We start from the raw sequence: 12,841 nt of genomic DNA on the forward strand, positions 1-12,841 counted from the left end.
GGGGTGGGGGGTTTGGGGTGGGTGGGTGGGGGGCGCATTCTGCTTCCAAAGCTGGATGGATGGAGGCAGGGTTGGGCGGGCGGGCGGGCGGGCGGGGGAATGTCCGGAACTAAGGGAGAAAATTGGAATTTAGTTTGGACTGGAGGTACTGTCTGTCCCGGTTTTATCGGTAGCGTGTAATCTGTCGACACGGTTTTGAAGTTCCGTCTGTCAGGTTTTTCTTCGACTGGCGCTTGTGTTTTTTTCTTTTCTGTTTTAAAGCTTGCTCGGTCTGTCTCTTCTTTTTTTTTAAAAAAAAAATATCGACTTGTGGGCAGGAGCTGGGATGGGTGGGTGGGGGGAAGCGTGGCCCCCATCGACACGCGTGCACTCCTGTGGTTGCTTTGTTGCTTTCTGTGCCCGGTGAATAAAGTGCCCTGACGTGTGTTGTCTGAACTGTGTGTTGCCTTAATGTGACATCTTTTTCTCCATTGCCCTTCCCCACCCCCAAAAAACCCCTTGTTCTTACTGGAATTTACACTCAAAACCAACGTTTTTCAACCTCTGCCACTTTAAGAGGTACAGACTTCAACTCCCAGAATTCTCCAGCCAGCTATGATGGCTGGAGAACTCTGGGAGTTGAGGTTCGCACCTCTTAAAGTGGCAGAGGTTAAAAAAAAAACAGTTCTAGTAGCCAAAACGTCAGAAATTTGGTAATTTCTTACATCAGCTCCTGATTTTTTTTACGGAATGAATCTTTTACCTCATGTTGCCATCTTGAACCATTTATCCCAGGTTTTTTCAACCATAGCCACGTTAAGATGCGTGGACTTCAACTCCCAAAATCCCATGCTTATGTGAACTTCAACTCCCAGGATTCCATGCATATATGTACTTCAACTCCCAGGATTCTGTGCGTATGTGAACTTCACCTCCCAGGATTCATGTGTATATGTACTTCAACTCCCAGGATTCTGTGCGTATGTGTACTTCAACTCCCAGGATTCCATGTGTATATGTACTTCAACTCCCAGGATTCCATGTGTATGTGAACTTCAACTCCCAGGAGCCTATGTTTAAGACAGGTAGACTTGAACTCCCAGAATTCCATGCTTAAGTGGACTTCAACATCCCGGGATTCCATGCTTAAGACATCTGGACTTCATCTCCCAGAATTCCATGCTTATGTGGATTTCAACTCCCACGATTCTATGCTTATGATATGTGGACTTCAATTGACGAAGCACGTGTCCAGGATTTTCCAACCTTAGCCATTTTAAGATGTATGGATTTCAACTCCCAGGATTCCAAGCTTACATGAACTTCAACTCCCAGGATGCCAGGCTTAAGATATCTGGACTTCAACTCCCAGATGCCAGGCTTAAGAGAGGTAGACCTGGTGGCCTCTGAGCTTGGTTGTTTTCTCGCAGACGTTTCATTACCCAAACTTGGTAACCTCACCAGCACTAGACTTCAATTCCCATAATTCCAAGCTGGCTGGCGAATCCTGGGAGTTGAAGTACATCTATCTTAAAAGTGGCCGAGGTTGAGAAGTGCTGCCCGAGCTTCTTGTGACCGTTTGGAAGCACAAAACTCTGTCCATCTTCAGAAAAACACAGGTAGTCCTCGACTTCCGACCCAAAATTTCGGTGGCTAAGGGAGACATCTGTTCATTGAGTTTTGCCCTGTTTTGCAACCTCGCCACCGTGGCTAAGTGAAACATTGCAGATGTTCAGTTAGTCGTTTAAGTGACTTTGCTTGTCAGAAGGACCCCAAAAGGGGGTCACATGACACCCCGGGACACTGCAACGGTCATAAACACGAGTCAGTTGCTAAGTGTTTCAATTTTGATCACACGGCCGTGGGAAATGGTCCTAAGTCGCTTTTATTTCCCAAGCGCCGTTGTAACTTCCGACGGTCACTAAGCGAAGCGGCGTAAGTCGAGGACTAGTAGCAAAGAATGCATTTCCCTCCGGTCTTTTATCTGGACCACTCTTCTTCCCCTCCCCCTTTTTAAAAGGTCCCCTTGCCTCGAGAGTCTCCCTGCATTCCCGGGACATACTGGACACCGCCTCCCTGCAGCTAGAAATCTAGCAGCTCAGCCCAGTGTCCAGATGCAAGATTGTAGAGTCCCACATATATATATATATATATATATATATATATATATATATATATATATATATATATATATATATATATATATATATATATATATATATATATATATATATATATATATATATATATATATATATATATATATATATATATATATATATATATATATATATATATATATATTTTTATATTTGTTTTTGTAGATTCTCGCGGGTGTCTGTATGTGTAGATCCACCCAATCAGAAGACAGCCACGCCTCCACTCAATCAGAAGACAACCACGCCTCCACCCAGCCGGAGGACACCCCCACCCAATCAGAAAGCAGCCACGCCTCCTCCCAGTCAGAACACAGCCCCACCGGCAGTTGGAAAGAAAGGAACAGCCAGACCACGCATTGCTCCTGGTAGCAGCAGGAGAAACACTCCGGCCTGATGATGACGGATGGGATTTCGTCGAAACGTCGCCACAACTTTCTGAAGATGAAAGGAACGCGGGAAGAAACCCGAGACTCTAGATCTACATATATATATATATATATATATATATATATATATATATATATATATATATATATATATATATATATATATATATATATATATATATATATGGGACGCGGTGGCTCAGTGGGTTAGGACGCTGAGCTTGTCGATCAGAAGGTCGGCAGTTTGGCGGGTCGAATCCCGAGTGCCGCGTAACAGAGTGAGCTCCTGTTACTCGTCCCAGCTTCTGCCCACCTAGCAGTTCGAAAGCACGTAAAAATGCAAGTAGAAAAATAGGGACCACTCCGGTGGGAAGGTAACAGCGTTCCGTGCGCCTTTGGCGTCTAGTCATGCCGGCCACATGACCACGGAGACGTCCTCGGACAAGCGCTGGCTCTTCGGCTATGAAACGGAGATGAGCACCGGCCCCTAGAGTCGGAAACGACTAGCATGCATGTGCGGGGGAACCTTTACCTTTACCTTTATATATATATATATATATATGGCACCACCACAAACACGGAGCCGAACAAAAGCAGCACAACTCACCAGTTCAGGTCTAAGGCTGGCAGCTGAGACCAGCCCATCCACTCAAAACACATCCCCACCCAATCAGAACACAGCTAGGCCCCCACCCAATCAGAGCACACCTCCACCCCATCAGAACACAGCCAAGCCTCCACCCACAGAACACACCCCCTCTGGCAGTTTAAAAGGAAAAAACAGCCACTATCACACACTTCTCCCAGAAGAACGAAGCTGAAGCCACCAGCCTGAGGAATGACAGATGAGATTTCGTCGAAACGTTGCCCTGATACCTCCAATTCTACGTGGGGAAAAACCCGAATGACCAAAGATCTACATACAAACACCCACGAAAACCTCAGAAAACAAATATCTATATTGATATATATATATATTTTAATCGGCTATTCAGCTGGTTTTCTCCGCGTTCTTAGACGGCTTGATCTGGCCCGTGCTCCGAATCCGGCTGGCTAGTTTTTTTTTGTCCGCCACAAAGGTGAGGGACTTGGATTTGGTGTTGGGGGTGGTGGGGCTGGGGGTGCTCTTGCCGGCCTCCGCCGTCCGGGGTCCGCAGATGGCCTCAAGCGCCTTCAGTTCGGAGGTGGGCTTCTCTGCCAAGAACTTCAGCACCCAGGACACTTTCAGGATCTCCAGGATGTTCAGCCTTTTGGAGGCCTGGCGTAAGATGCGACGGATCAAATCCTGCAAAGAGATTTCCCACGCTTGAACACCACGGCCTCCTGATCGGGGTTGGGGTGGGGAGGGGGTTTCCTCCCCGTTGCGGGGAGGGCGAACCAAGGACACGCGTGTAGGAGGGGACGTTCACCAACACCTGACTACCCGTGTTTGCCCCCCCCCAAAATTAGACCTAATTGGAAAATAAGCCCTAGCGTGATTTTTTCTCCCCTTCAGGATGCTCGTAATATAAGCCCTAGGTCAAAAATCAGCCCCAGTTAAGATCGTCAGATGTATTTAGATGCATTTAGTACCGTATTTTCCAGAAAATAAGGAAAATTAACAGAAAAAAAAGCCGGTTCGCTCCCACAGTCGGCCTCCCCAGGGTGCCGTCGGCCAGGCAATGCCGGCTCCCCCAGGGGGAGAGCCTTCTCTGTGGGCGCACCGACCCTCTGGAATGAATTGCCCCCCCCCCCCCCGGAGCTGCGGACGGCTCCTGGCCTTCGGTCCTTCCGCCGTGACCTGAAGACCTGGTTGTTCCAACAAGCGGGCCTGGACTGACTACGGTTTTTAATTAGGCTTTTTACTGGGTTAAATTGTCTTGTATTTATTGCATCTATTGTTTAATTCTTTTTAAAAAAATTACTTTATGTTTTTTAATTTTTACGGTTGTGAGCCGCCCTGTGTCCTCAGGGAGAAGGGCGGCATATAAATTTAATAAAATCAAATCAAACTAATAATGCAAGGGTCTTCAAACCTGGCCCTTTTATGACTTGTGGACTTCAATTCCCAGAATTCCTCAGCCAGCATGCCTGGCTGAGGAATTCTGGGAGTTGAAGTCCACAAGCAGGGGTCTTCAAACTTGGCCCTTTGATGACTTGGGGACTTCAATTCCCAGAATTCCCCAGCTAGGCACGCTGGCTGAGGAGTTCTGGGAGTTGAAGTCCACAAGTCCTAAAAGGGCCATGCTTGAAGACCCCTGCCCTAATGGGTCTTTTGGAGCAAAAATTAATATAAAACCAGGTCTTTTGGGGGGGAAACACACTATTCTTGAACGGAAGGGGACAACTTGCTCACGGGACAACCCAGCAACTCTTATTTAATGGAGGGGTCCCTGGTGGTCTCTGAGCTTGCTTGTTTTCTTCCAGACGTTTCATGACCCAAGTAGGGAACATCATCAGTGCTGGAAGGGAGTGTGGGAGGAGGAGGAGGAGGAGGAGGAGGAGGACTGTGGGGTCCTTGGTGCTCTCTGAGCTTGTTTTCTTGCAGACATTTCGTGACCCAACTAGGGAACGTCATCTGTGCTAGTCACTCCTTTTAATTATTTGAAATAATAATAAAAAATATTTTTTGTCATTCCCAGCTGCCTAAGAATGCAGTGGCTGTTCTATGAGTGACTGCCAGTAAAATTTGGCATTTTCCAAAGGGAGGGAGGGAGGGGAGGAAGGAACGAAGGAGAATTGGAAGAGGGGGAGAATAAGGAAGGGAAGGGGGGAGGGCGGGAAGAAAGGAAGGAGGGAGGGAGAAACAAAGAAGGGAGGGAAGGAAGGACTGGGAACAGGAGGGAGGGAAGGAAGGAAGGGAGGAACAGGGAAGGAAAGAACGGAGGAGGGAGGGGAGGAAGGAACGAAGGAGAAGTGGGAGAGAAGGAGGGAGAATGAGGAGAGAGGAGGGAAGGAAGAAAGGAGAAGTGGGAAAGAAGGAGAATGGTGGAGGGAAGCAAGGAAAAGGAGGGAAGGAAGGAAGGAAGGAAGGAAGGAAGGAAGGAAGGAAGGAAGGAAGGAAGGAAGGAGTTGACGAGAAGGGAAGAAAGGGAGGGAGAAGGGAAGGAAGGAAGGAAGGAAGGAAGGAAGGAAGGAAGGAAGGAAGGAAGGAAGGAAGGAAGGAAGGCAGCCCGTCTGACAGCCCCCAGCATCCCCAGCTGCTCGGCCAGCCCTGCCCCTCACCTTGATCTCGTCATTGATCTGGACGTGGCTGGGGAAGGTCACCTCCTTCTGGGTCTCCCTCAGCAGCTTCTTCAGGTTGGTGTCGTCAAAGGGCAGGTGGGCCACCACCAGGGTGTAGAGGATGACGCCCATGCTCCAGGTGTCGGAGAGGAAGGGGTTGTAGGGCAGGCCCAGCAGGATCTCCGGGCAGGCGTAGGCGAAGCTGCCGCAGTAGGTCTGGCTGAGGTGGGAGAAGCAGCTCATCATGCGGTAGGAGGGGGTGGGCGGGGGCTGCGTCTGGGGGGCCACCATCTTGGAGAAGCCAAAGTCCGAGATCTTGATGTTCTCTCGCTTGTCCAGCAGCAGGTTCTCCAGCTTGAGGTCCCTGCCGTTCAAGGGGAAGAGGTTTCACAGCCAGTCCTCGACTTTACGACCGCAATGGAGCCCCAAAATTTCTGTGGCGGAGCAAGATGGTTGTTCAGCGAATCTCTACGGCAGGGGTCTTCCAACGTGGCCCTTTGAGGACTTGTGGACTTCCACTCCCAGAATTCCTCAGCCGGCATGCCTGGCTGAGGAATTCTGGGAGCAGAAGTCCACAATCAGGGGTCTTCAAACTTGGCCCTTTGAGGACTTGTGGACTTCAACTCCCAGAATTCCTCAGCTAGCATGCCTGGCTGAGGAATTCCAGGAGCTGAAGTCCACAAGCAGGGGTCTTCAGACTTGGCCCTGATGACTTGTGGACTTCAACTCCCAGAATTCCTCAGCCAGTATGCCTGGCTGAGGAATTCTGGGAGTTGAAGTCCACAAGCAGGGGTCTTCAAACTTGGCCCTTTGATGAACTGTTGTAAATTGAGGACTATAGCTGTGTCACCCATTTTCCATCATAATCCCCAGCTTAAAACAATTCGTTTCGTGCACCCATCTGAAACCGACCAAGATTGAGAACTGTTGGCTATGGAAATGAAATAAATAAATAAATAAATAAATAAATAAATAAATAAATAAATAAATATAATAATAATAATAATAATAATAATAATAATAATAATAATAATAATAATAATAATAATAATAATAATAATAATAATAATAATAATAATAATAATAATAATAATAATAAAGTTGGAAGGGACCTTGGAGGTCATCTAGTCCAACCCCCTGCTCAGGCAGGAAACCTTATACCATTTCAGGCAAATGGCTGTCCAGTCTCTTCTTAAAAACCTCCAGTGTTGGAGCATTCACCACAGTAGTCCTTGACCTACGACCATAGTTGAGTCCAACGCTTCCATTGCTAAGCGAGACAGGTGTTGAGTGAGTTTTGCCCTGTTTGACCACCTTCCTTGCCCCGGTCGTTAAGCGAATCACTGCAGATCTTAAATTAGTAATCCGGCTTCCCCATTGATTTCGCTCGTCAGAAAATCACAAAAGGAGCACTGTAGGCGTCAGAAACGTGAGTCAGTGGCCAAGCGTCTGAATCTTGACCACATGACTACGAGGATGCTGCAACGGTCGTAAGTGTGAAAAATGGTCGTAAGTTGCTTTTTTCAGGGGCGTTGCGACTCCGAACAGTCACTAAGTGAAGTGTAGATGCTGTTTGGCATTTGATAGCGGAGTGGCTTACCTCGGCGGTCTCCAACCTTGGCTACTTTATGACTTGTGGACTCCAACTCCCAGAATTCTTCAGCCAGTGTGTCCGGTTGAGGAATTCTGGGAGTTGAAGTCCACAAGTCAAAAAAGGGCCAAGTTTGAAGACCTCTGCTTGTGGACTTCAACTCCCAGAATTCTTCATCCAGGCACGCTGGCTGAGGAATTCTGGGAGTTGAAGTCTACAAGTCATAAAGTGACCAAGGTTGGGGACTCTGGTCTACCACAAAAGGGCTGAAAACTAAACAAAATGGAGGAGAGGCAATCCCAATTCCTCACCTCTGTTTGAAACTGGGCTGGGATAGAAACCCAAAGGATGCAATTAACGCCTACACACTCACACGCATACACGTACACGCACCGATGCACAATGGCCTTGCCGTGCAGGTAGGCGATGCCCAGGGTCAGTTGCGAGAACCACTTGCCAGCCAGGGCTTCCGAACACGCTCCGGATTTCTGGATCCATTCCAAGACATCACCGCTTGGTGCCAACTCCATGATGATGTAATGGCGGGAGGTGGTCTCAATGGCCTGGTAGAAACTGATGACGTATTTGTGGCGGAGGCTCTTCATCACCTGGAGAGGAGAGAAGGCTCGGGGTTCGAATTACGACTTGGCCCCCCTGTTCTTCCACTGCAGTAAAAAGGGAAATGTCCTAAAAAAAAAACCTACATAAATAACTTAACAATAATAGTATTATTATTGTTCTGACTAGGAAGGCAAAGATAGGAATGAGAAGCTAGATTGGAGCAACGGTGTCTCTGAGGGAGCGCAAAGGGCCTTTCTAAGAGATGGCTCTTATTTATTTTTTTTTAACCCATGAGGCATTGAAAAATTTCCCGTTTGGTACAGGCTGTCCTCGCCTCACGACCACAATGGCGTTAGCAAGTTAGACGGTTGTTAAGTGAATCTGGCTTCCCCACTGACCGTTGCTTGTCAGAAGGTCGCAAAAGGGGATCACGTGACCCCTGGACCCTGCAACGGTCAGAAATGTGAGCCAGTTGCCAAGCGTCTGGATTTTGATGACGTGACCCCTGGGATGCTGCAACGGTCGTAGGTGGGGAAAACGGTCATAAGTCACTTTTTTCCAGTGTCGTAACTTTGGTCACTAACGGAACTGTTGTAAGTCAAGGACTTCCTGTATTGTGTTGAAGCCCTGGAAGGAGTTCCTGCAAGGGTACGAAGGTAGATGTTTACAAGGGATTCACAACTTTCTAATCAAGGAGAGAAGCAACCTAGAACTAAGAAGAAATTTCCTGACAGTTTGAACAATTAACCAGTGGAACTACCTGCCTCCGGAAATTGTGAATGCTCCAAGACTGGAGGTTTTTAAGAAGAGACTGGACAGCCATTTGTCTGAAATGGTATTGGGTTTCCTCCCTGAGCAGGGGGTTGGACTAGATGACCTCCAAGCTCCCTTTCAACTATTCTATTCTATTCTAGAGAGACCCGTGGGCACAGAAATAAACCCACACACAGATCATGACCTGTATTTCTCTGGGTAAGAACTTTGTGAGATAATCCTCTGAGGCCTTCTTCTTGGAGATGATCTTGATGGCCACCATGGACTTCTGCTTGGAGAAATAAGCTTCGTAGACCGTCCCGTAGGAGCCGTGCCCGATGGCTTTGCCAATTTGGTAGCCATACTGGTCCATCACCGAGACGTACGGCGTGGACGTCGAGTGTTCCACCATGATGGAAAGCTGCTTCACCAAGGGAGATCTCCTTCCAGCAATTGGTCGATTCAATCTCAACTCTAGGAAGACTTAAAGAGGTGGAGAAGGACTGGCCTGAGTAGAGGCTGAGTAGACAACGCTGAGTAGACAATGGCTGAGTAGACAACGCCTTGAGGGACTCTAGTCAGAAGATCTCACCAACCTTCTACGGAAAGGATCAACCCTTCATCCCACTAGGTGTTCCTCTTCCCAATGATCCAGAAGATCAGAGGGAATCAGGTGGAGGTGGGGGCTCCTGTTGGGATCCACCTGCCTTCACCCTATTGAGTCCAGGATAGGAGCACCCAAAGAGACTTTGGTTCCCAGTGAAAATGTCACAGGAATAACTGGCTGCAACCTTCAAGATCTGAAGGGTTGACTGGAATTACTCTGACTGGATCCCACCAAGAGTTCCAATGATGCCATAGCCATATTTAAGCCTTCTGGCTACCCTGATTGGCTGGTGGGGTTCTGGTTACTATAGACAACCTTCTAGGAATGGAAGGCAGCTATTGTCTTCCAACCGGGGCCTTGGAGAGTGTTCCACAAGCCTAAGAGGGAAAGAGGTCAATGGAAGAAGTCTGACCCCCAGTTTAAATCATAATCATAATCATAATAGAAGTTGGAAGGGATCTTGGAGGTCATCTAGTCCAGCCCCCTGCTCGGGCAGGAAACCCTATACCATTTCAGACAAATGGCTGTCCAGTCTCTTCTTAAAAACCTCCAGTGTTGGAGCATTCACAATTTCCGGAGGCAGGTGGTTCCACTGGCTAAATGTCAAGAAATTTCTCCTTAGTTCCAGGTTGCTTCTCTCCTTGGTGAGTTTCCATCCATTGCTTCTTGTCCTGCCCTCAGGCGCTTTGGAGAATAGCTTGACTCCCTCTTCTTTGGGGCAGCCCCTGAGATACTGGAAGACTGCTATCATGTCACCCCTTTCATCCTTCTCTTCATTAAACTGGACATCCCCAATTCCAGCAAACGTTCCTTGCATGTTTTAGCCTCCAGTTCCCTGATCCTCTTGGTTGCTCTTCTCTGCACTCTTTTTTCTAGAGTCTCAACATCTTTTTTTACATTGTGGTGACCAAAACTGGACGCCGAATTCCAAGTGGGGCCTTACCCAGGCCTTGTAAAGTGGTATTAACCCTTCCCGTGATCTTGATTCTATCCCTCCGTTAATGCAGCCTAGCACCGTGTTGGCTTTTTTGGCAGCTGCCGCGCATTGCTAGCTCAGATTTAATTTGCTTTTCGTTGCAGTTATGAATTTGCTGTTTAATGAGATGTTCCTCAGCCGTGGCATCTTGAAGAACTGACTTCAATTCCCAGAATTCCATGTCTTGCTGTGTCTCTTCTCTTGTCTTCATTTGGAGTTTGGTCTTTGCAGAACTCAGTAAGCCTTCAGAATAGCAGAAGAGTTGGAAGGGATCTTGGAGGTCCTCCAGTCCACCCCTCTGCTCAGGCAGGAGACCCTATACCATTCTGAGCAAGTGGCTGTCCAATCTCTTCTTCAAAACAAACCTCCATTGATGGAGTCTCCACAACTTCTGGTGGCAAGCTGTTCCACGGGTTAATTGTTCTCACTGTTAGAAAAATTCTCCTTAATTTCAGGTTGCTTTTCTCTTTGATTAGTTTCCATCCATTGCTTCTTGTCCTGCCTTCAGGCGCTTTGGAGAATGGCTTGACTCCCTCTTCTTTGGGGCAGCCCCTGAGATACTGGAAGACTGCTATCATGTCCCCCTTTCATCCTTCTCTTCATTAAACGAGAGATACCCAATTCCTGCAGCTGTTCTTTATATGTTTGAGCTTCCAGCTGCCACAAAAAAATCTGTTCCCCCCCCATTTTTCCTGTTTTTTCCCCAGACCTTCCCATCTCTAGGTGGTGCTCCAGATGTTTTGGGATAGCACCCAAGGTGTCTATTGCTGCTATTGCTATTATTACATATACAGGTCATGCCCGATTTACAGCCGTTCATTTAGCGACCGTTCAAACTTACAACAGCTCTGAAAAAAAGTGACTTACAACCGTTTTTTCACATTTACGACCGCTGCAGCAACCCCGTGGCCACGGGATAAAAAATTCAGGCACTTGGCATTATCCGTTTGCCCTTGGAAATCCCACAGCATTTAAAAGTTTAACCAATTTTTCAGCATTTATTTCATCTGCATTACATATCTACAGTTTATTTAACAGGTATTATTTATTTATGGCTTTATCATTTAATATGTACGGTTGTTGATTATTTATTTAATATTTACTGATGTTTACTTATTCGTGGTGCCCTTATTATTTACTTTGCAGGTGTGCTCATCTATTATTTAATTATTTAATTGGTGCACTGTGTATTTAGATGTGCACTGTTGATTGTTCGATTATTTAACACGTGCATTTTATTAATGTAGTTGCGTTTATGCCATAGGCACTGTGTGTGTGTGTATGATTTAATAATTTATTTGATATATTTATTTATTATTTATTTATTTATTTAGATTTATATACCGCCCTTTCCCGAAGGACTCAGGGCAGTTTACAGGATATTTAAAAGAAAATTAATACAAAAGTTAAAATATGATGATGAACATTTTAACTCCGGAGATTCGAAAGCCGTTAGGAGTGTAAACAATTAAAAGACAGTTCTGGAAGGAAATAAAGAGTGGAATTTTTATTTTATTTTTTGAGATGCTTTCTTTTTAGAGGGATTGAGCTTCCCCTGCTGAATTTCTGCCTGCGTCGCTTCACGCCTCTTTTTTTTTCTCCCACACACCCACTCCCTTCCAACGTGGGCCTGTCCCTTTAAGACGTGGGCGGGGCCAGAGCGGGACAGCGCCCTGACGTCCCCGCCCTCCCTCAGGGAGGCCGCCCCTCCCGCTCCCCAACCCGGAACTGCGTCCTCGTGTGGGCAGCGAGGCCCCCCGCGAACCGCTGAGGGCGGAAGCGATCGACAGACGTGGCTGAGGCTGCCCAGGAGACCGCCTGAAGGACCCCAACCCTTTGGAAGTCCGCCGCTCTTCAATTCAGCTCTTCTTCGGGGTTAAGAACCGCGCAGCGGAGGTGCAGAGAAGCCGAGCGCGGCCCTTTTTTCTGGAGAATAAAGACGCCTTAAAGCCCGACGGGAGCCGGCTTAAAAATCAGGCAGCGCTTCGGGCGTCCGCTCAGACTGAAGCCTTGCCCCCCCCCCCTTCAACTGCCCCCACCGCAGTTTGGGTGGCTGCACTTGTCAACTTTCGCCTTTCTTATTTTTTTTTTAATTAAGGGGCGAAAGAGGCCGCCGGAGGTTTCAGGCAGTGCGCCGGGCAGCCCTAGAGGTGCAGGTGAGAGGGGAGGGGCTCCTTTGGGGGAGGGGGCCCTTTTGGGGAGGGGGCCTGGTGCAGAGACCCTCCCCCGCACCCCCTTTCCCTTCCTTGGGCTGCTCTCCTGCCCACCAGTCTGGGGGAAGGAAAGCTGCTCGCCTTGAGCCTTGCCTGGCCTACCTTTCAGGGCTGTTGTGCAGATAAAAGGGGAGGGGGCAAAGCTAAATGCTCTCCCATTTGGGTTTTTTTTGGGGGGGGTTGGGGAGGGGGAAACAGGCATGTTAGGGCAGCAGGTCTATCCACAGCTCCCCTCCCCCAGGGCCAAAGGAGACCCTCCCCCCAAACTGGACTTAACTTGCATGGCTTGGGGAGACACCCCCTCCCCCCATCAAGGAAGGGAGTGTGTGGGGTGTGTGTGTGTGAGGGAGGGATGCCCAACGCCACAATCCTGAACGGGATCAGCAACTCCTCTATGGAGTCCATGTTTCCC

At 47.9% G+C, this 12,841-nt stretch overlaps 1 protein-coding gene across 1 annotated transcript; it reads right to left on the bottom strand.

Annotated features, from left to right (window-relative positions):
• Positions 1–3,244: 3,244 nt before the first annotated feature.
• Positions 3,245–7,927, bottom strand: LOC308677144 (testis-specific serine/threonine-protein kinase 4-like). The gene is made up of 3 exons (XM_081343309.1): positions 7,713–7,927; positions 5,729–6,092; positions 3,245–3,809 (listed from the first exon to the last, which is right to left on the bottom strand). Exons 1-3 carry the CDS (start codon positions 7,922–7,924, stop codon positions 3,516–3,518), a joined length of 870 nt encoding a protein of 289 aa, XP_081199435.1. The 5' UTR covers positions 7,925–7,927; the 3' UTR covers positions 3,245–3,515.
• Positions 7,928–12,841: the final 4,914 nt, after the last annotated feature.

The sequence above is a fragment of the Vipera berus genome, assembly GCF_964194415.1.
Source record: "Vipera berus genome assembly, chromosome: Z".
In the NCBI taxonomy this organism is placed as follows: Eukaryota; Metazoa; Chordata; class Lepidosauria; order Squamata; family Viperidae; genus Vipera; species Vipera berus.